The sequence below is a fragment of the Mustela putorius genome, unplaced genomic scaffold (genome assembly GCF_011764305.1).
Source record: "Mustela putorius furo isolate JIRA1106 unplaced genomic scaffold, ASM1176430v1.1 tig00003853_pilon_pilon_pilon, whole genome shotgun sequence".
In the NCBI taxonomy this organism is placed as follows: Eukaryota; Metazoa; Chordata; class Mammalia; order Carnivora; family Mustelidae; genus Mustela; species Mustela putorius.
In genome coordinates, this window is record NW_025422005.1 from 74,666,572 (window position 1) to 74,691,526 (window position 24,955).

The 24,955-nt window shown below is 37.8% G+C and overlaps 1 protein-coding gene across 2 annotated transcripts in view; it reads right to left on the reverse strand.

The window, feature by feature from the left end:
* Positions 1-8,364: 8,364 nt before the first annotated feature.
* KYAT3 (kynurenine aminotransferase 3) overlaps positions 8,365-24,955 on the reverse strand; it is a 57,674-nt gene continuing 41,083 nt past the window's right edge. For both annotated transcript variants that reach the window (XM_004752647.3, XM_004752646.3), the window contains 7 exons: positions 23,269-23,345; positions 21,747-21,836; positions 17,833-18,019; positions 15,537-15,613; positions 15,184-15,270; positions 8,676-8,750; positions 8,365-8,517 (listed from right to left, as the gene is read on the reverse strand). In XM_004752647.3, the coding sequence (XP_004752704.1) occupies positions 8,688-8,750; positions 15,184-15,270; positions 15,537-15,613; positions 17,833-18,019; positions 21,747-21,836; positions 23,269-23,345 (581 nt within the window). In that variant the 3' untranslated portion in view covers positions 8,365-8,517; positions 8,676-8,687. The remainder of the gene's footprint in view (positions 8,518-8,675; positions 8,751-15,183; positions 15,271-15,536; positions 15,614-17,832; positions 18,020-21,746; positions 21,837-23,268; positions 23,346-24,955) is intronic.

Consider the following 24,955-nt stretch of genomic DNA (forward strand, 5'->3'; position numbering starts at 1 on the left):
TCTGTCTACTGAGAACTCCAGCTTATTCTTTAAAGATCCTGTGAAGAAACCCTAAGAGAACAGTGCTGATGAAATTCATTCATGTGATTAGCTGTAAGGTTGTGACTTTTCATTGCTGTATGCTATTCCATTTTATTAGTATACCCCAGATATTGACTGTTGAACACTTTGGTTGTTCCCAGTTTGGCATAATTACAAACAATGCTGCAATAAACATTATTTTAAATGTTAAAAATAAGTATAAAGTGGTACCTTGGTTGTCTGGATTGAACCATTATCCTAACACTACCCTTACACTACATTACTTCTCTGACCTCATACTTGCTACTTTGTGCCTTGGTTATTATATCCAGCCATACCAGGCTCTTGGTACTCATCAAATATGCTGAATACACCCTCCAATTATAGTCTTTGCACTGGTTATTCCTTCTGGCTAGAATGTTGCTCCTGAAGATCTCCACAAGGGTCCCTCCCTCCTCTAAGTCGGCCTCCATGGTCCCTCCATGAGACCTACCTGATGAAGTGTTTAGCATTCCAAATTGCTTCCCTAACACTTCCATTCTCCTCTATCCTGGTCTACTTCTTTTCTTCATACAATTTCCATGTATAAGTTTGACACTCGGTAAGATCATAGGATACAAAGTCAACACACAGAAATCTTTTGTATTTCTATACACTATTAATGAAGCAGCAGAGAGAAGTTAAGAAAGCAACCCCATTGGCAATTGCACCAAAAAGGATAAAAATATCTAGGAATAAAATTAAACAAGGAAGAGAAAGACCTGTACTCTGAAAACTATAAAACATTGATGAGGGGCACCTGAATGGTTCAGTGGGTTAAACATCTGCCTTCAGCTCAGGTCATGATCCCAGGGTCCTGGGATCGAGCCCCATGTCAGGCTTCCTGCTCAGTGGAGTCTGCTTCTCCCTCTCTCTCTGCCTGCTGCTCTGCCTACATGTGCTCTTTCTCTGTTTCTGTCAAATAAGTAAAATTAAAAAAAAAAATGATCCAAAGAAATTGAAGATGACACGAATGGAAATGTATTCCATGTTCATGGATTGGAAGAACAAATATCATTAAGTTGTCCATACTGCACAAAGCAATCCATAGATTTAATGTAATCCCTATAAAAATACCAACATTTTTCACGGTACTAGAACAAATAATCCTAAAATTTGTATGGAACCACACAAGTCCCCAAACAGCCAAAACAATCTTGAACAAGGAAAACAAAATTGGAGGTATCATAATATCATATTTCAAGTTATACTATTAATCTATAGTATTCAAAACAGTATGATACTGGCACAAAAACAGACACATAGATCTATGGAACAGGATAGAAAGCACAGAAACAAATCCATAATTATATGGTCAATTAATCTTCAACAAGAGAGGCAAGAATATGCAATGGGAAAAGGAAAATCTCTTCAACAAATGGTGTTCAGAAAACTGGACATCTATATGGAAAAGAATGAAACTGGACCAGTTTCTTATACCATACTTAAAAACAAACTTAAAATGGATTAAAGACCAAGGTGAGACTTGACACCATTAAAAACCCTAGAAGAGAGCACAGGCAGTAATATCTCTGATATGGGCCATAGCAACATTTTTCTAGATAGGTCTCCAGAGACAGAGGAAATAAAAGCAAAAATAAACTACCTGGATACATCCAGACTGAAAGTGAAGGGATGGAGAAGCATCTTTCATGCCAATGGACCTCAAAAGAAAGCTGGGGTAGCAATTCTCATATCAGATAAATTAGATTTAAACTAATGACTGTAGTCAGAGATAAAGAAGGATCTACATCATTCTTAAAGGGTCTATCCACCAAGAAGATCTAACAATTGTAAATATTTATGCGCCCAATATAGGAGCAGCCAACTACATAAGAAAACTGTTAATCAAGATAAAAGTCATATTGATATGAATACATTAATAGTAGGGTATCTTAACATGCCACTCTGAGTAACAGACAGATTGTCCAAGCAGAAAATCAATAAAGAAACATGAGCATTGAATGACACATTGGACCAGATGGACCTCATAGATATATATAGAACATTCCACCCTAAAACAACAGAATACTAATTCTTCTCGAGTGCACATGGAACTTTCTCCAGAATAGACCACATGCTGTGTCACAAATCAGGGCTCAACTGATACCAAAAGACTGAGATGATTCCCTGCATATTCTCAGACCACAATGCTTTGAAACTGGAACTCAACCACAAGAAAAAGTTTGGAAGGAACTCAAACATTTGGAAGCTAAAGACCACCCTGCTTAAGAATGTTTGGATTAACCAGGAAATGAAAGAAGAATTTAAACAATTCATGGAAACCAATAAGAATGAAGATACTTTGGTCCAAAACCTGCGAGATACAGCAAAGGCAGTCCTAAGGGGGAAATACATAGCCCTCCAAGCCTCCCTCAAAAAGTTGAAAAATTCAGAATACACCAGCTCTCTTTATGCCTTTAGAGAACTGGAGAATCAACAACAAAGTAAGCCAACCCCATGCACAAGAAGGGAAATAATCAAGATTAGAGCAGAGATCAATGAGATAGAGACTAGGGATACAGTACAACACATCAATGAAACTAGAAGATGGGTTTTGAAAAGAATCAATAAGATTGATAAACCATTGGCCAAACCAATCCAAAAGAAAAGAGAGAAGATCCAAATTAATAAAATTATGAATGAAAAGGGAGAGAACACGACTAACACCAAGGAAATAGAAACAACCATCAGAAATTATTATCAACAGTTATATGCCAATAAGTTAAGCAACCTAGATGAAATGGATGCATTCCTGGAAACCTATAAACTTCCAATACTGAATTAGGAAGAAACTGACAACCTGAATAGACCAGTATCTAGTAACAAGATTGAAGCAGTGATCAAAAATCTCCCAAAACACAAGAGCCCAGGACCTGATGGATTCCCTGGAGAATTCTACCAAACATTCAAAGAAGAAATAATACCCATTCTCCTGAAGTTGTTTCAAAAAATAGAAACAGAAGGAAAACTTCCAGACTCTTTTTATAAAGTCAGCATTACCCTGATCCCCAAACCAAGTAAAGACCCCTAAAGTCTGAGAATTTCAGACCAATATCCCTGATGAATATGTATGCTAAGATTCTCAATAAGATCCTAGCTAATAGGATCCAACAGTACACTAATAAGATTATCTACCATGACCAGGTGGGATTTATACATGGGATGCAAGGGTGGTTCAACATTTGCAAATCAACCAACGTGATAGAACAAATCAATAAGAAAAGAACCACATGGTCCTCTCAATTAATGGAGAGAAAGCATTAGACAAGATACAGCATCCATTCCTGATTAAAATGATTTAAAGTATAGGGACAGAGGGAACATTCCTCAACCTCATAAAATCTATCTTTGAAAAACCCACAGTGAATATCATCCTCAATGGGGAAAAGCTGACAGCCTTCCCTTTGAGATCAGGAACACCACAAGGATACCCACTCTCGCCACTATTGTTCAACATGGTACTAAAAGTTCTAGCAACAGCAACCAGACAACAAAAAGAAATAAAAGGTATTCAAATTGGCAAAGAAGAAGTCAAACTCTCTCTCTTTGCAGATGACATGATACTTTATATGGAAAAGCCAAAAGACTCCACCCCAAAACTACTAGAACTCATACAGCAATTCAGTAATGTGGCAGGACACAAAATCAATGTACAGAAAGTTGCTTTCTTATACACTGACAATGAAAAAAATAAAAAGGGAAATTAGAGATAAATTCCATTTACTTTAGCACCAAGAACCTTAAGATACCTGAGACTACCTTAAGATACCTGAGAATAAACCTAACCAAAGAGGTAAAGGATCTGTACTCAAGGAACTACAGAACACTCATGAAAGAAATTGAAGAAGACACAAAAAGATGGAAGACCATTCCATGCTCATGGATCAGAAGAATAAACATTGTTAAAATGTCTATACTGCCCAGAGCCATCTATACTTTCAATGCCATTCCCATCAAAATTCCACCAGCATTTTTCAAAGAGTTGGAACAAACAATCCTAAAATTTGTATGGAACCAAAAGTGACCCTGAATTGCTAAGGAAATGTTGAAAAAAAAAAAAAACAAAAAAACAAAAACTGGGGACATCATGTTGTCTGATTTCAAGCTTTAAAACAAAGCTGTAACCACCAAGACAGCATGGTACTGGCACAAAAACAGACACATAGACCAGTGGAACAGAATAGAGAGCCCAGATATGGACCCGTAACTCTATGGTCAAATAATCTTCGACAAAGCAGGAAAAAATATACAGTGGAAAAAAGACAGTCTCTTCAATAAGTGGTGCTGGGAAAATTGGACAGCTATGTGTAGAAGAATGAAACTCAACCATCCTCTTACACCATACAAAGATAAACTTGAAATGGATAAAAGACCTCAATGTGAGGCAGGAATCTGTCAAATTCCTAGAGGAGAAATATACAATAACCTCTTTGACATCAGCCGCAGCAACTTCTTTCAAGATATGTCTCCAAAGGCAAAGGAAACAAAAGCGAAAATGAACTTTGGGGGCTTCATCAAGATCAGAAGCTTCTGCACAGCAAAGGAAACAGTCAACAAAACAAAGAGGCAACCCATGGAATGGGAGAAAATACTCGCAAATGACACTACAAAGGGCTGATATCCAAGATCTATAAAGAACTCCTCAAACTCCACACACACAAAACAGATAATCACGTCAAAAAATGGGCAGAAGACATGAACAGACAATTCTAGAAAGAAGACATACAAATGGCTAACAGACACATGAAAAAATGTTCATCATCATTAGCCATCAGGAGATTCAAATCAAAACCACATTGAGATACCACCTTACACCAGTTAGAATGGAAAAAAATTAACAAGGCAGGAAACAACAAATGTTGGAGACAATATGGAGAAAGGGGAGCCCTCTTACATCTGTTGGTTAGAATGCAAGTTGGTGCAGCCACTTTGAAAAACAATGCGGAAATTCCTTAAGAAATTAAAAACAGAGCTACCCTATGACCCTGCAAGTGCCCCTACTGGGTATTTACCCCAAAGATACGGATGGAGTGAAAAGAAGGGTCACCTGTACCCCAGTGTTCATAGCAGATGGCCATTGTCGCCAAACTGTAGAAAGAACCAAGATGCCCTTCAACAAATGAATGGAAAAGAAGATATGGTCCATATATACAATTGAGTATTATGCTTCCATCAGAAATGATGAATACCCAACTTTTGTATCAACATAGACGGGACTAGAAGAGATTATACTGAGTGAAATAAGCAGAGAGAGTCAATTATCATATGGTTTCGCTTATTTGTGGAGCATAAGGAACAACATGGAAGACACTGGGAGATGGAGAGAAGTGAATTGGCTGAAATCGGAAGGGGAGACAAACCATGAGAGACTGTGGACTCTGAGAAAAAAACTGAGAGGGTGGTGGTTGGGGGGGTGGTGAACCTGGTGGTAGATGTTATGGAGGACACGTATTGCATGGAGCACTGTGTGTTACATAAACAATGAATTTTGGAACATGGGAAAAAAATTAAAAAAAAAAAAACTACTGGGACTACATCAAAATAAAAAGCTCTGCACAACAAAAGAAACCAAAAGACAACTTCTGAATGGGAGAAGATATTTGCAAATAACATTATCTGATAAAGGGTTAGCATCCAAAATAATAAAGAACTGATGGGGCGCCTGGGTGGCTCAGTGGGTTAAGCCACTGCCTTCGGCTCAGGTCATGATCTCAGGGTCCTGGGATTGAGTCCAGCATCGGGCTCTCAGGCTCTCAGCTCAGTGGGGAGCCTGCTTCCTCCTCTCTCTCTGCCTACTTGTGATCTCTGTCAGATAAGTAAATAAAATCTTTGAAAAAAAATTTAAAAAAATAAAAAATGGGCAAAAGACAAGAACAGACATTTGTCCAAAGACATACAGATGGCCAAAAGACAAATGAAAATATGCTCAATATCACTCATCATTAGGGAAATGGAAATCAAAAGTACAATGAGATACCACCTCACACCTGTCAGAATGGCTAAAATCAAAAACAAAACAAGTATCAGTGAGGATGTGGAGAAAAAGGAACCTTTGTGCACTGTTGGTTGGAATGAAGACTGGTGCAGCCACTGTGGAAAACGGTATGGAGGTTTCTCAAAAAATTAAAACTAGAACTACCCTATGATCCAGTAATCACACTACTGGGCATTTATCCAAAGAATACAAAAACATTTATCTGAAAAGACATATGTTTATTGGGTATGGTTACTGCAGCACTGTTTACAATAGCCAAACTGGAAGCAACTCATGTGTCCACTGATAGATGAATGAATAAAGAAGATGAACTATGACTCGGACATAAAAAAGAATGAAATCTTGTCATTTGCAATGATATGGATGAAGCAGAGAGTATAATGCTAAGCGAAATAAGTCAGAGAAAGACAAATACTATATGATTTCACTCACATTTGGAATTTACGAAATAAAACAAATGAGAAAGGGCAAAAAGAGAGAAAAACCAAGAAACAGACTTACATTAGTGTCTGTCACATAGTATGAGTTCAATGAATATTTGTTAAAGGAAGGAACAAAGGAAGGAAGGTGAGGGGGAGGGAAGGAGGAAAGAAGGAGAAGTTTTGCCTTGAAGAGAAAGAAATAACAGGGCAGTAGATAGCATTTAGGAGAGAATTTTCTAATAGAGAAATCTGGACATGTCTCACTGCTGAGGAAGGGAACCAGAGGCTGAAAATACAAGAGAATGGACTGAGCCAAGTTATAGTGTGAGAAGAAAGGGTGGTAGGATTAGCACTGGACAAGTCCAGGACTGTGAAAAGCAGATTTAAATCCTGGCAAAAACTGCATCATGTCCCCAGCAAGAGTGGACAGGCTAAAAATTATACATGGGATTTATACTGGGGTGCAGCAGTCAGCTCTTGCGGTCCTGGGTTTCCTTCTGCATGACTGGACCTGGTTCTGCCTTCCTATCAATCCTCCCCATTCTGCCCCAACCCTGGATGAAATGAATTAAGGATGAATGCTGGTGCAGATAGGTCATAGGCCTTTTGGTAGGATCTCAGTTGACAATGCTTGTCTGGCAGCATCTGTTTTTACATTTTGTTTCTCATAGCAGTGGGTGATGAGGTCATTATCTGTGATTTAATTGTGCTGGTCCTGGTGGGCTTTGAGATGTAGAGAGAAAGGAAGTTGGATATTTCTATGGTAGAGAACAGGAGAGTATTAAGAATTGCTGTTGTGGTAATAGGTAGAAGAAATCTCATTAGGGTGTCAAGGAAGGATTAAATCTAGTTAAGCTTAACGATATTCATTCATGGTTGTTGGTATCTGCACAATGTGTATTTTGTGACAGCAGTAGTCAGCAGCCCAGTATAAGCATTTTAATCCCAGGGTGAAGTTTTAGGGTTTTTTGACCAGTTAGGTGAGATATAACAATGGGCAAGTTACGCAAGGCAGCAAAAGTATCTTGGTTGAAGTGAAAGATGACACAGTCTAAGCTGGGCAGGGAAAATATAAGGGGACTGACGGGAATGACATAGAGGGTTCCATGTGATTATCAAAATTCAGCTGGCATAAAAATCACCTTGGAAGGGCCAGATCCTGAAATTATTTTCAGCAGGTCTAAGGCAAAGACCAGAATCTATTCTCATGGATTGATTCTGATTCTGCTGTAAGAAGGCCATAGGCTTTTTTTTTTTTTGGGAAATAGTGGATTTGAAATGAAATTACAGTGAGTTTAAAGAAGTGATATTTTGAGAGCAGATGAGAAACATCAGGAGAACACTATAGGCATAAGTGGGTACAGTGTGAGATGACTAATTTACTATCTCAAAGGTGACACAGCCTTAAATGATGAAAGGTCCAGGATGTACCCAACGGGGTGGGTGGCTAAAGTGGAGAGTGGGGTAGAGGTGAACATCGCCAAAGGTAAGGTCAAAGTTCTGAAAGCCTCCATAATCCGTGTGGACCTTGAAGCCACTCTGGAAGCTGGCAGTATTTGGTACAGAGAAGCAAAACTCTGAGCAAAGTTCAAAGGCACTGGTTAATGAAGGGGAGGGAACTACATGTGAGTAGAGAAAGAAAGGACTTGGAGTTGAGGGCATATAAGTGGCAAGAGTTTTCACACGATGGTGGAGAACTGGAACTGCTACTAACATTAGTTGAGGGTTTATTGAGGCTTTATGTATATCAATCCATTTTATCCTCACAAACTTCATCTAAAGTAGGTACTATTTTTTAAAGTAGGTTCCATGCCTGACATGGGGCTGAAATTCATGACTCTAAGATCAAGACTTGCAGGCTCTACCCACAGAGCCAGCCAGGGGTCATAAAGTAGGTGCTATATTTTATTCCCTTTTTATGATGAGGGAACTGAAGCACTGAGAGGTGACGCATCAACCAGCATCTCACAGTTCTTATCCACGATGCTACTCTGCCTGAGGTAAAGTGGTACTGGGAGGTGTTCGCATACATTTCAACTGAAAAACAAAAAAGAAAAGCCACAGTGGGGTTAACATTTTGGAAAAGCAATGGAAATATTTCTTCATATTTCATGGGTACTGAAATATTTGTTTTTCAGTGTCCAGTAGATGGCAGCACTAAATAACAATTTCATATCAGGTCATCTAATACAAACCTTCTGCTTGGATCAAGACTTCTGTCCAGTCCATGCCTTAATTATTTCTTCAGCAGCATCCAGTGTACTGTCTTTCTGTAAATAAATGAAATAACCTCATTATATATAAAACAAATTCAAGATGAAGTACATATATAAATATAGAAAAAATATACCAAAGTCAATGGATCAGGAAAAGTCATGTAGTGATTTGGGAACCAAGTGCTCTTCAACCCCTGATAACTTGAGCAGGGCCCAGCTGGGCTCTAGCCTGTCCTTGGCCTCCACAGCACCAAATCCCAGAGTGTTCAATCCGGGATCATGCCTTCTCAGATGAGTCATTGGAAGCCTTGCCCATATAGAGCCACACCCATATAAAGCCACAACTCTGGCAAGTGCATGGACAGAAACTGGAAAATGGCATCTATTGTATCTTCCCCCACCTTGGTGGTCTAGTACACAGGTCCCGAGCTCTTTAAGGAGCCCAGAAGCAAATTAAACAAATCAATTATTTATAATGTTATATCCCATTACTGCCTAGCTGGAAAAGTGAATGAACTTCATAAGAATTCAATATTAGAGGAGCTAGAGAAGTGTGACACTGATCACTACATCATACTGTTTTGTGATACTGGCTGCCAGTCTATTGCTCCAATCCTGACACTAAAGAAATGTACAAATCAACTGGCATGTGGCCAAAAAGCATCACCAAGAAAATGATCGACAAACTGTTAAACGCAGTTCAGACTGAAAACAGTTTAAACTGATCCCTGACAAAACCACATTCACTAGTGCGAACACTCTCACTATTTTATAACTATCAGAGCAGTCCAAGCAGCTTGCCATGCCAAAGAAGACCCAGACTCATAAATGACACTGATGCCGGCAGCGAGTCTGAAGGCTATGCTCATGGGATCAACATTTATTATTTTGGCTTTCTTGCCTCTCACCTTACCCCCTTTTGTGCATGACCTGACACCCCTGATGATATCCAGCCATAAGCTTGGGATATTAAAGGACAGACTCAGTCTCCAGTTGGGGTATTTGAATGTCTTTAGGAAAGGAATTTATAAGGAAATCCTTTCCATTTGGGAAACTGCATGATATTCATTGATTGTGTTGACTGTCAACATTTATATCCAATGCTAAGATTTCTGAAAAAATCATTTTTCCTTGCTGCTCAGAAAAGTTTACTGAAAATACTGGCTCACTAAAAGCATTAAAATCAGCAGTCTCTCTCCTCTTAAAATGACATTTACAAATAAGATGATTCCTTCTGACACAAAATCATGGTGAATGGTACCATTGGCTGGTATTTGCCTAATTGAAAATAGGCACATTGAGCAAATTACAGCTACCATTCATTAAGTTTTGGATAGTACTCCAATGATTTGTTTACTTTAAAATAAAGACAGATTTTGGTAAAGTAGAAAAAATATCAAACATAATAGCACTAAATGAAGATTTAAGTGAATATTTGATCTCAAATGAAGAGAATTTTCAAAATTTTCAAAAAATGAAAAGGCAGACCTATACAAGGAATACAATTAAATTAACACAGAGTTACAGAAACAAATCAGAGGGTGTAGAAGAGCTTACACAGAGTCAGAATCCTCTGCTCCTCCTCCCTACTCTGTCCTACTATGCCCACCATCCCACAAGACAACTTTTTATGGTAATTTCTGGTTTTAGTTCTAGTGGTTACTTCCAAGAACTAAATAATGCATTTGGTTTTATTTCTATTTGGTTTATTTGGTTTATTTTATTTATTTATTTATTTTTTAAGATTTCATTTATTTATTTGACAGGCAGAGATCACAAGTAGGCAGAGAGACAGGCAGAGAGAGAGGAGGAAGCAGGCTCCCTGCTGAGCAGAGAGCCCGATGCAGGGCTCGATCCCAGGACCCTGGGATCATGACCTGAGCCGAAGGCAGAGGCTTTAACCCACTGAGCCACCCAGGCAAACCAAATTTGGTTTATTTTTATTTGGTTTTATTTATTGACTTCAGACAAAATTCACAATTCTCTGCTCTGAATGAAGAAAAATTGTTCGTTCACACTACTATGCCCATTCCCTTCAATGTTTCAGTTATGATTTCTCATAAAACTCATTTATGAGTGGAGACAGGGGGGTTTCTTATGTGGGTGGCATGAGGTGTTGGTGATGGCAGTGGCAGTGTTGACTGGAATAGGATGTCAGGATCCAAGCAGGGTAAGCCAGCATCTGTATGGCAGGGTGGCTCCAGGCAGGGTGCTGGAACCTTGATGGGATGAGGCAGGCATCTGCCAAGGTAGATGGGCATGGGATGTCAGAAACTACGAGGGGTGAAGGATTCCATGCAGTGGGTGATAGTGGCAGCCTCGTGTGCAGTGGTGGAGAACTGGAGGAGGGCATCTCTGCAACAGGTGACAGCAATAGCAGCCTGGCACAAAGTGTCAAAGCCTGAGGGGTGGTGGCTGGAGGGACAGGGGCACATACCGAGGGACTGATTAAAGATGTGATTCCATGATGAAAGCCAGGGTTTTTTTCCACTGTCAAAGAGGGGAGTTACAAATACAGAAAATCCTTGAGCACCAGTCATTCAAAATGTGCAAGTCAATTCATGGGAAAAAGATCCCAGAAGTAGAATTTCTGCGTTAAGAGATATGTGCATTACATTTAGATAGAAATGGTCAAACTAACCACTGTTAAGAGATTTTACAAATGATACCCCTGCTCTCTGTAAGAGTGTCTTACAGAAATTTTTAGTTGTTCGGTTGTTTCCAAGCTAATAGACAAAATAAAATTTTGTTGCAATTTTAATTTTCATTTCTTGTAATATGACTAAAGTGGGAGTCCTTTCATATATTTGAGAGCTGCTGAGAATGTTACCCATAACCATTGTAAAGTGCTCCTTTTTGGCTTATTTTGCCTTAAGTCTCACCTGCTTTCTTTCAATTTTCATTATTTTGGCACCTTTTGCCATCCTTTTATTTTTAGCCTTTCCAAGAGGTTGAGTCAGCCATGGTAACTTTCCTTAGACTTCTTGGTATTGCTCCTGTATCTTTGAGGATTGAGTGTTGATCTGTTTACACAGATCCTCTTACTCTGCCCCCATGAAGGCTTTGGTTTTTTGTGTAGATGCTGAAGGACTGTTTATCTTTTAAATCCAATATATCTCAGTGTTAATTGTTCTGTGACAATTCTTCCTGAGGCAAAGCACTCCCTTTCAATTGCTGGATTTAGCTGCCTTTTTTTTTTTTTAATTAAAAAAATGAAATTACTGAGCGTTCTTAAGCATTCTTAAGATAAAGCTATTAAATTCTTTTCAGGGTCCATTTTTCCCCCTTACCACAGAATTCCAGATATTTCACTTGTCTTCCACATCTATAATTTTTCTAATATTTTAAAAGTCTTTGATCCTCTCCACTCTTCTTTCCTCCCTTTTCTCAATCCTTAAGATGCTTACAGAAGTAAGTATTCAGTGTTCCCTGCGCTGTTTCCAATGTCACTACAATTATCAATAGCTTGATTTTTTTCCTGTCAATTTTGTACCCGAGCTCTGACAAGCTGTCATTTTATCTTCTTATATTATCTAACATTATCTTCCCTGAACTTTTAAAATTTCTGCTTTAAACTCATTTTAAAGGTTCTGGATTTGAACTATCTATAGCAACATTTCTCTGACTGAATATTCTCTTTCTGACACTTTGTTTTCCCTGCACCTTTCTCTTCCACCCTTAATAGTATTTTATAGATTCGCAGCTGATTCTTTTTCATTAGTCATTTTTGATTGAATTACCTCTGTAATCTTTTGCTAGTGCACCTACTGTTCCTGTTGCTCTGGTAATGAATATGCTACCTACTCACTTTGTCTATAATTGGAAGATGTATCTGCAGATCTATGTGAGGAGTTAGGGTAGCACTAGAAGACAGCAGAAATTCTCCCTGGTTCATAGTAAAGTTTAATATGATTGATGTGGACTTCAGCGGTGGGGAGGTTTTTTTCCCCCCTCCCAGATAATTTAAGAGGCTACCTCCAATTTAATCTATCTCCTCCACAGTGCCCCAACACGGGTTGGAGCACACATGACAGGTATGAATAAGAAAATTGATAACCCAACTATAATCTCCTTCCCCCTTGCCCCACACAGGTTCTAGATGATACAGCTGTATCTCTCTCCTGCCTTGCATGATGCTAAATGAGTCTGGAGAAGCTCCCACTGCTAGTGTACTTATTGCCCTATTGTTTTAAATGAGTTGGTTCCCTGCTGGTGCTGTTTATAACCTGAAGATGTAGACACAAGAGACTTTCTAGGTGTCTTCCCTTTACTTTTACAGTATTTGGCAACTCTTCTTCATTTACTGGGGAATTTGTGAATCTGTTTTCCATTCTCCTAGTTGTTTTCATTAATTTCCAAGAAGAGAATGGGGAAGGGCAGTGTTTATGATTTTAAAACAGGAAGTCTTAAGTTAATCTTTTTTTTTTTTTAATTACTTCTGCTTGTAACTTTAAAAGATACACTTCTCTGTCTAGGATCCACTGAAACATGAGAATATTCTTGGCCTTACTCTCTCTTCTACAGTTTGGTCAACTAAACAAAATATTAATAAATAAAAATAAAATATTATTAGGTTGTTAACATTTTTATTCTCTTCTGAATGAGTCTTCCAGAGTTTTTAGATTGTCTTTCAAAGTTGAAAACAATGTTTACATCATTCTGACTAGGTTTATAGATGAATGTGTTGGTAGTTTTTGGATCTTATTAAGCCTGTCTTCAGTAGCAGCATCTTAAAAATAGCAATGATGCATATATTCGGATTTTTAAAAAAGATTTTATTTATTTACTTGAGAGAGAAAGAGTGAGAACACAAGCAGGGGGAGCGTTAGATGGAGAAGAAGCAGGCTCCCCGCTGAGCAGGGAACCTGATGTGGGGCTCGAGCTCAGGACCCCAAGATCATGACCTGAACTGAAAGCAGCCACTTAACCAACTGAACCACTTGGGTGCCCCTCAGATTTTTTTTTAAGTACAGATCTGATGATAAGCAATTCATTTAGCTTTCGTTTGTCAGGAATATACACTTCATTTTCAGTTTTAAAGGCTATTTTCCTAGATAAAGAATTCTGGGCTGATACATTTTTTATTTTAGCACTTTGAGGATGTCATTTCACTGTATTCGTGTCTCCATTTTTTTTTTTTTTTTTTGATAAGAAGTTGCTGAATTCATAAGCATGTGAAGTAGAGTCTTTTACTTGCTGTTTTCAAGATCTTACCATTACATTTGGTTTTCAGCAGTTTGAGTATAAAGTGTCTTAGGGTGGTTTTCTTTCCTTTCCTTTTTTTTTTTTTTTAAGATTTTACTAATTTATTTGACAGAGACACAGCGAGATAGGGAACACAAGCAGGGGAGTAGCAGAGGAAGAGGGAGAAGCAAGCTTCTCACTGAGCAGGAAGCCCGATGTGGGGCTCAATCCTAGGACCCTTGGATCATGACCTGAGCCAAAGGCAGATGCTCAATGACTGAGCTACCCAGGCAACCATTAGGGTGGTTTTCTTTACAGTCTGTTGTGGTTCACTGATCTCTAAGGATATTGCTTTTCACCAAATAGGAGGAGATTGTGGCCATTACTTCTTTTTTTTGGGCTATTACTTCTTAAAATACTTTTTCTGCCACATTTTTTCTTTCTTTCTTTCTTTTTTTTTTTGGTACTCTAATTACATGTATTATCACTTGATACTGTCTCATAGACCTAAGGCTCTGTTTATTTCTCAAAAATAATTTTTCCCTGTTTTTCAGATTAGATAATTCTATGAATCTATAATTCAAGTGGGTCTTTATTCCTGATATCCTCAATCCTCTGTCTGTTAAGCCCCATACATTTTTCATATCAAATATTACACTTTTAAATTCCTGAATTTCCAGTTGATTTTTTATAGTTTTAATTTGTTCATTCATTATGACTATATTTTCTTTTAATTTCTTGAACATACTTCCAATATCTGCTTTAAAGTCCTTGTCTGATGATTCCTATATCGGGGTCACCTTGTAATCTGTTTCTACTGACTACTTTTTTCTTTATTAAGGGTTATATATATATTTTAAAAAGATTTTATTTATTTGAGAGAGAGCACAACCAGGGAGAGCGGCTGAGGGAGAGGAAAAACCAGACTCCCCACTGAGCAGAGAGCCTGACGCAGGTCCTGGGATCATGACCTGAGCTGAAGGCAGATACTTAACTGACTGAGACACCCAGGTGTCCCAAGGGTCACATTTTCTTATGTCTTCACATGTCTAGTAATTTTTTATTTCTGCTGGACATTGTATTGCTACATGGTAAGGTGTTTGACTGATTATGCTGTAATACAGTAAACTTAGTACTTCAAAGTGTTGAGTTTTGTTCTGGTAGGCAGTTAATTTCATGGCAGCAAGCCAAAATTTTAAAACTGCCTATGAGCACATCATTCTTAGCAAGAGAAAAAAAGGTGCTTTATAAATCAGAAGGAATGACATCATAAATGTGTTTTTGAATAGAACAGGGAACTTACTTTTATGAAGCAAAATCGCACAAACTTCTCAAACTGTAGTTTGGTTTCTGTGTTACAGAATGCTGAAACTGGAATGGCTGACAGTTTCTGAAAAATAAATAGGAAAATAAAATAGGAAAACTACTTCTACTTCAACTTTAATTTTAGAATAGATAAATATCAAAAACAAATACTTCTAAATGTTCACAACAACTTCTAAAAAGAAAAAATGTTTTTAAAATCCTCCACATAGCCATAAGTGGAATATCACATAACAAAACTATTGTTAACATTGTTCAAAACATGTCAGCAAGTATTCTTCATAAGTTAACCATAAAATACAGCACAGTATCTCAAAGGCCAATAAAAATTACCTTATTTTTAGTCATCCATTTCACAAATTTATAGTCATACGGTTCATTGCTGTCCTTCATACCAGAGAGGTCTGCATCTAAAACAACAATGAAAGTTAGATGGTCTATTATATCTGAGGAGAAGATGTATTTCATTTAAATCTGCCAAGATTCAAAATATTTTCAGAAAATAGTCACAGAAACTACTGAAGTCTCACACTATATGGTGGGTTGGGAAGTGAGGAATTCACAGTGAGGAAGTGAGGAATTCACTCTTTTTTTTTTTTTAAGAACGATTATTTCCAAGATTATGTAATTAACTCCATTTTCCATTTGCTACTGCAGCCACAAAGTTCATTCCGAAGTTAATGCTAATCACAATTAGGTGTGAACCTATATGAAAAATTCGCTTCCTTCCCCTCCTATGTGAACTGATCCTCTGTTACATAAATTATTTATATATATTACTACATAGAAATCTTCTTAATATAAGTTAGCTTAAATGCTTTTTGGAAATAAATCAAGTATGTAAATTAATTATTTTAAAAATAACTCATGTTGCGCAACCCTCTCAAGTTCCCTTTCCTTCTCAGGAGCTTTTGTACTGTTACTTAGATATCTCTCAATAAATTTTTTCTGTTGCCCACCAATAATAATAATAATAATAAATAAAATAAAATAAGTACATAAATAAAAAAATAAAATACATAAAAAATAAAAATAGTTCATGGATGGCTCAGTTGTTTAAGCATCTGCCTTCAACTCAGGTCATGATCCCAGGGTCCTTGGGATAGGGTCCCACATCGGGCTCCTTGCTCAGCAGGAAGCCTGCTTCCCCCTCTGTCTGTCACTCCTCCTGCTTGTGCTCTCTCTCTCTGACAAATAAATAAATAAAATCTTTAAATAATAAATAAAAATATACAAAATAAATTAATGTTGAAATGGTATGGATTTTCAATTCAAAGGCAAAACTAAAGGTGATGAAAACAGCTGTGTCTTTTTATCATCTCATAAAATGAATTATACACTTAGATGTACCATAGGAAAAGTGATTTCTAAATCTCAGAATATAGGACATCTTGAGGGGCTTTATATAATAATGGAGCTTGGTAGAGCCAAACATACATAGCTTTCAGGCTATAGGACAGCAAAAATCTCTGGGCATAACGGCTTCTGCTTCTCTCACAACAAATGAAGAAATAAGTCACTGTTTGGTTATAAAAATCAAAAGTTTCCAGTCTTATAGAAGTTAGTATATATAAAATGCTTTTCAAGTTCAGTGGAATATAACTTTATTGTAATAGAACCTTAAAACAAACTATTTGGCCAACTTCTATCAGAATAAATTATGCTTTTAAATTTACTAATATTAACACTATAGGGTTTTTTTTTTTTTTGAAGAAAACTGGTTATATATAAAATGTTATCATGCTCCTAATTTTAGATTAGTATGGCATGTCAGAAATATATAAAATAGCTTCAGGTAATATAAAGACCATGGTTGGAGCACCTGGGTGGCTCAGTGGGTTAAACCCTCTGCCTTCAGCTCAGGTCATGACCTCAGGGTCCTAGATTAAGCCCCACATCAGGCTCTCTGCTCAGCAGGGGGCCTGCTTCTTCCTCTCTCTCTGCCTGCTCCTCTGCCTACTTGTGATCTCTGTCAAATAAATAAATAAAATCTTAAAAAAAAAAAAAAGACCATTGTTTTTTGAAGACAAAACTATTTGGAATCCAGCTATGTGACTTCAGGCAAGTTATTTAAAACTTTCGAAGTCTTCACATCTTTAAAAGTGGAGCTAACAACACTTTCTTCAAAAGGGTGTTTGAAAGTGCTAAGCATGTAGTAGACTCTCAATAGATATGATTTTCCTTCTTTACTTCATTTCAGTGTATTCTAAAATAACAAACATTCCCTGATAGCAATGACATTCTAGAAATTTTATTTTTCTTAAGTAAAAAGGGAACTAAAATTTTACTCAGGGGAACACTGGGATCATATATTATTTCATAGACTTTTGTTTTAAATTCCACACTAGAACAAGATGATAGCAAATTCTATGTTTAATGGAATACCTAAAAGAACTGACTCCATAACCCTGTTAACAGTCACACTTAAGGTTCAGGACCTAAAACTCAAGACAGTTATTAAAACAAAAGACAAACAACAACAACAACAAAAACCAGTGACATATTGAAAAGCCATTTTCCAAGAGACAAAATGTTGGTATGACTTTGACACCAATCTTTACTCTCTAATTCTAATATAATTTCACACATAAGTTTCCATATATTTGAAATAATAAAAACTCTTACAAACCTAGCAAAGACACATCAGCAATGATGAAGTATCCCCCATCAGGAACTATGGGCTTTAGGCCAAGATTTTCAAGCAAATGTATCATCCGATCTCTTTTGACTTCTAACTCTTTTGGCAAAGAATTGAAGTAACACTCTGGGTCATCCATGCGCTTGATGTCAATCCAAAAAGCTTGAGCCAAGGCTTCCTGCATGTTAAGATTGAAACATGTGGAAAGGAAATATGGTAATGTTGCTGAATTTATTGGTAGAATTAAAATTGCCTGAGTCACATGATTGGTAAAAAAAAAAAAAAGAAAAGAAAAAAGTCATTCAGGGAATTATAGCTAAATTCCTGTGAACTTATGTTAGACTATGTAAATTAACAGAGCAATCAGTTACATGTAAATGATTAAATCTAAACTGAAGAACTGAGAATGAGCCATGAAGATCTGAATTAAAAAAGAGGTTTTGTATAAAGATGGCTTACTTGGAAAGGAAAAGACATGAAGTTATTTTCCACTGAGATGAGCTGCAGAATGACTTGCTAGATCTAAGTCTGAAAGATGACCAAAGAAATGATGAACTAGCCAGCCTTTTCCCGTTACCTTGGAGGAGGTCATGGAAATGAAAGTGAACCCACTATGTCACTACCCATAGGTATGCAATAATACTTTTTTTTTTTAAAGATTTTATTTATTTATTTGTCAGAGAGAGAGAGAGAGCAAGAGTGAGCACAGGCAGACAGAGTGGCAGGCAGAGTCAGAGGGAGAAGCAGGCTCCCTGCGGAGCAAGGAGCCAGAGGTGGGACTCGATCCCAGGACGCTGGGATCCTGACCTGAGCTGAAGGCAGCTGCTTAACCAACTGAGCCACCCAGGTGTCCCAGTTATGCAATAATTCTAATCTAAATTCTAATCCCTGTTCTAATCATTCATATCCCAGAAGTGTCTATGGACCGCAGGGATTAGAAAAGAATTTCCAAGGTATATGGAGTCACTTCTGTACCATTCCTCAAGAAAGCCAGAAGTGACAGGAGAGAAACTGGGAGAAGGGAAAAAGCTAATGTTGTTAAAGGTCATGTGGGTGTCTGAGGAGGCCACAGGTCAGGTAAACAAGTCTGAATCAGGACATACATAAAGAACGAGGATCTATACAAGCAAGGGGGCAGAGGACTGGTAGGTCAGTGTGAACTAACTTAGAAATACCAGTTCTCAGCACAAAGAAGGGAACATAAGCAAATAATCAATAAGTGGAATGGTCAAGACAGCAGGGCAAAGTGGCCAAATTTTAAGGAAATTAATCAGAACCAAGAGGTATCAAGAATTAAAGGATAAAACACTCACTCAGTAAACATACACTGAATACCAATGTTAAATATTGGCATTGTGATAAAACACTGGGGCTGTAATGGTAAATAAGAGAACATGATCCTCACCGTTATAAAGATTCCAGTTGGTGTGTACTGGAGAGGGTAAGTGGAAGGGATGAGGAAACAAATACATGCAAAAGGCAGGATACAGTTTGTTCTGTTGGAAGAACTGAGTCTGGTGTGGCTCAAGAGTAGCAAGAGTGGATGGCAAGAAATGACATGGAGAGACAGAGAAGGGTAAGATCACTGAGAAGATTGCATCCCGAAAGAAGCCAGCAGGAAAAAAGAATTAATAATAATTTCCAGTACTAACAAAATCTTGGATTTTGTTAAGGATCAAGCTGCATCAGCCTGGGAAGCTGGGGTTCTCTTGGGAAGCATGGGCCAGCTTCCAAACTTGGTTGTCTGAATGCATGGAAAAATCCAGGCACTTAGCTGAAATGGAGGACCAGAGCAGTCAGGAAAGGATGTTCCAGATTCTTAGCTGCATCCTTCTTTTTCTCAGCAATTTATTCACTCCCCATTGCAGGGGATATTGCCCTAGAAAAGTCAAAGCTCAAGAGACATAAACATCTCTCTTAACTGTAGTCTTATACTGGACTCCTTTTCTCAAGCCCCACATGTGACCCAACAGCAAATACTGTCAGCTCTGCCTTCGAAATATATTCACAACCCAATCACATTCCACCATTTTACTATCCCCGTACTGGTTCAGTCAACTGCTGTCTCTCTCCTGGATCACATCAAGAGTCTTCTGACTCAATAAAGTAGGCAGGTCCCTTTGATAGTGCAAGTTAGATCACGTTACCCTTGTGCTTGAACTCTCCAGTGGCTTATCTCACTCAGCCTTTATAGTAAGGAATATGACCTTACTTGATCTGGCTTCCAGCTACTCCTTTGATTTATTTCCTCCTACTCTTGTCCTTTGATTATCCCGTCCCACTATTGTACTTTTCACAGATACAAACATGACAGCCAGACTGCTTACCCCAGGGCCTTTGCACTTGTTTTTCTCACAGTCTGGAAGGTTCTCCTCTAGGTAACCCATGTGACTATTTAAGCTTCAATTCACAGCTCAGATGTCATCTCAGTGAAGCTTTCAAAGATTACTCCATTTAACATTGTATCTCCCTTAGCACTTTATATCCTTCCTCTTTCTTGCTTTATTTTTCTCTATTGCATCTATGAATACCTGGCATATCAGTAAAATATTTACTTCTTTATTATCTGTGTACTGTCAACTAGGCTATAAGCTCAAAAAGAGCTTTTCAGAAAGAGATTCCTGCTATATCTCCAATACTCAGTAAATGTTTGTTAAATAAATGAATGGACTTATTTTGAGTGGATAAAATGAATTTATTATTATATAAAACCAAAAGTCAAAACTAGTCTTTATTATGATACTGCTTTAGAGAGTCACTGGAGAAAGAATTAAAAAAAATTTTTTTCTCATTCAGTAGGTATTTTTGACAGGAAGCAAAAAAAGTAAATTTACTGTAGCCAATATATTTCACTCTTTTGGCTTTTTAACTGTCTTCCAGAAAAAAAAATTTTTTTCACTGTTCTGATTATTCACAGAATAATGATACATAGATACCTATTATATATTCATTTTTTAAAAACAGAAAAGATATAAAAAGGATATACATTAAAAAGTCTTACACCCACCCCTGTTCCTATCTACTCATTTCACCTATTCCTCAATCCCCTACAATTAGCCACTTTTACTAGCTCTTTATGGATCCTTCCAGAGATCCTTTAGGAAAATACAAGTGAATGGTTTCCCCTTGTCTTATACAGGATATAGCAAAAATATACACTGCCCTGCATCTTGCTTTTTTTACTTTACAGTATATTCTGGAAATTTTTCCATATTGATCCTTATAGAGCTTCCTCGTTCTTTTCCTTTCTTTTCATTTTTTAAATACTCATAGTGACAGACAGAATGGCCCCCAAAGGTGTCCAGGTCTTAAAACCCAGAACCTGTAAGGGCACCTGGGTGGCCCAGTCCTTCAGTTCAGGTCATGATCCCAGGGTCCTGGGACAGAGCCCTGCATCAGGGTACCCACCCTCTCAACCTCCCCACTGCTTGAATAAATAGAAAAATCTTAAAAACAAACAAACAAACAAACAAACCCAGAACCTGTAAATATGGTACCCTGCATGGTAAAATGAACTTTGCAAATGTTCAAATACAATCATAAAGATCCTTATAAGGGCAAGAAGGTAGCAGGAGAGAATCAGAATCATGTTAGAGTGATGTGACCATGAGCCAAGGAATGCGAGCAGTCCCTAGAAGACGGGAAAGACAAGGTGTCGTCACTGTCCTTCACAGAGTCCACAGTACTTTGCAATCCCTCCAGCAGTGTAGGAGTGTTCAGAACTAAAACTTTGTATTTAAATAAAAAAAAAAAAGCTGTTCTTGATAGCAATGAATATTTGTCCGTTCCTAAATTCCCAAACAGTACTAGAAGCCTGGCTCAAAAAGGGTACTCGAATACACAGCCTAAAAATAACACTTTTACCAAAAGACTATGCTTCAACCCCAAGTACCATTAATACTTACCTGTAAAGGCGTCGCACAGGTATAAATGGTGTTTTGTTGGACCGTCTGTAAATGTTTTATCAAATGATGAGGACCAACGGACCAGCCAAGCTGGAGAAGGAAAAGATACAAAGCAGATTTCAAAAAACAAATCTAACTGTATGTACCAAATCTGATAGAGTAGCTCAGCTTAATGTAATTATTAGGTATATGCAAGTCTAAAATGTTCATACTATGAAAGTAGTACAGTGTTAGTATTTACCCCTCATTTCAACACTGTTGTTTTGTGAGAAAGTTTCCGCTGGAGTCACTGAACTCTGCTTTCAGAAGGTAAACAGTACCTTTAGTCACTATTATCCTTTTCTTTTCTAATTTGCTACTTCTGGTATTCTGAAGGTCTAAAAACTGTAACAAAGGTTATCTGATTTAGGTAAAAGTAACTCTGAATGAGGGCCTAGGGGGCTCTTCCAGAAGCTGGTTCTCCAGGCCCCATTTTCTTGATACTCCCTGCCTCTTGGTCATGTTCAGGAGAGGCCGGTTGGAGGATGACCAAGTTTCCAAGGTCTTACCATGGGTGTAGAGATTACTTAAATGAGTAAATAAATAAAAACTAAACAATATTTTACTGGGTAAATTGTTATTGTATTACATAATGTGGTGCGTAAGTACGTGGATTCTGAAGCTAGACTGCCTGCCCTGGCTTGACTTTATTTGCAGTATAGCCTCAGGCAACTTACTTAACTTTTCTGTACTAGTTTTATTGCCTGAGAAAGGAGATGATAAATTATACTCACCTCATAATGCCCTTATGAGAACGAGCTTGTGTAAAGCACTTAGAACTCGGCACAGAGTAAGTGCCAAAATATTAGTTATTATTTTATATTATTTTCTTCCTCCTTTTATATTAATATGCAATAATCTGAACGCTTTTTGCAAAAAAAAGAGTTCCATTAGTTCATTACTTATAAAATGAAAAACTTCCTATTTTTTGTGCCATTTACAGTGACGTGGGTGGAGCCAGTGTTCTGCTAAGCGAAATAAGTTAGAGAAAGACAAATACTGTATGATTTTACTCATATGTGGAATTTAAGAAATGAAACAAATGAGCAAAGGAAAAGAAAAAGAGAGGGAGGGAGGCAAAACAAGAAACAGATGCTTAACTATGGAGAACACACGGATGGTTAACAGAGGGGAAGGGGGAGGAAGGATGGGGGACACAGGTGATGAGGAGTCAGGCAGGCACTCGTGATGAGCACTGGGCTGGTATGGAAGGGCCCAATCACTGTACTGCACACCGGAAGCCAATATGACACTGTATGGTAAATGGAACTTAAATAAAAACTTGAACAAAGAAATGATCAGGTCTCAAAAAGGATAAAGGCCAACATGAAAGCCGAATGAGTAAATAATAAAGAAAATATCAGTCAATATAAAAACCTGTGTAAACTGAGAATATATGCATTTAAAATACACAAGTACAGAAACTCTACGAGAAATAAAATATATGCCTGTTTTGAAGATATTATCTTCTTCAGCATCTTACCTTCCAGCCAGTTACACTGAAAGTCTTTCCAGCACTTCCTATTGTTATTGTTCTTTCCCACATTCCTGGAAACGTAGCTGAATAGGAAAGAGAAAAGAAAAAGATTAAGGAATTGCTTTCCCATCAATCTTTATTCAGTATAATCTAAAAGTAGTGTCGTCAGTGTATTTCAGTAGGTTTTTATTTTTTTAATTTATTTTTTATTTTTATTTATTTTGTAGATTTTATTTATTTATATGAGAAGGAGAGACAGAGAGCGCACAAGCTTGGGGGAGCTGGAGAGGAAGAAGCAGGATCCCCGCTGAACAGGGAGCCTGATACAGGGCTCCAACCCAGGATGCTGGGATCAGGACCTGAGCCAAAGGCAGATGCTTAATGACTAAGCCATCCAGGCATCCCTTCAGCGGGTTTTTAAATATAATGTAACTTTAACCTAAACACAATGAAAAATGTTACAGTACTTGAAAACACTGTAATACGTGACAGATTAAGTAATTTTAAGTAGCAAAATTACTTCCAGGGGCAGGAGTGTCAGTAGCCAGTGCCGGGCAGAGGTCACACAAGCAGAGGTCACACAAGCAGTGTCAGCAGTGGCAGTACATTCAATATTCTCTTCCTGTGGCTCCACTTTGGTTGTGGTCCTAGCTACTGTTGTCTCAACTCTACTTTGCCCATTTTGTGAATCTATTTCTCCAGGCTTCCTATGGCAATGGTTCTTAAAATGTGGTCCCCACACCAGCAACAGCAGTCTCAGTGGGGAAGTAGTCAGGAAGGCAAACTATTGGACTGTATCCCAGAGCTACTGAATCGGAAACTCTGGGGGTAGCGCCAGGCAATCTGGGTGTGCATGCATGTGTGTGTGTGTGTGTGTTTTACTAACAACTTTGAGATATAAATCCTACACCATAAAATTCACTTCTTTAAACTGTCCAATTTGATGATATTTAGTGTATCAGCAGAGCTGTGCAAGCAGTTGGAGGAAGTCCATACCTTTTGGGTATCACCCCTTAATATCTCCATGGCCAAGAGCACTAGAATTTGTGCCTGAATGGAGCTCATCTCCCATACTTATTCTCTCCATAATACATACCATACATAGCCTTCCTACTCTTAGAAATATTAGCCAGCATGTCAGCACTATGCTTGGGATCTATTTTAAAGAACAAAATCATCATGAAAAGGACACTTGTTTATAGAAGGAGCCGAAATAAGAAAGCAGAGCGTTGCCTTGTTGACCTCAACTGAGAACATGTCCATCGGGTCACTCTAATTTTTTGCCCCTTTCTGCATATTTATGAATGAAGTGCCAGGAGTATTGACTTTGGAGTTAAAAATCTATTTTAGTGGGTGATTCACAAATATGGATTGCACAAATAATGAGAAATGACTGCATAAATGTTTTCAAGTTGGTTGATATCTTTAAAAAAATCATTCAATCTTATACTTATTTACTTACCAAACACTTATTAGCAATGACCAGGTACCAGAGACTAACCTAGATCTAGAGGAAACAGAGATAAGAAAGAAGCCATTCCTATCTTCAAGGAGTTTAATGTCTAGTGGGGGTAGGAGGAAAGTAAAACAGCAACCATAGAACAGTGTGGAAAGTGCTGTAATCCCAACAGGCATGGAGTATCATGCAAGAACAGAAGAAGGTGTTAGGCGTAGCTTTCTGTAGACAGTAATG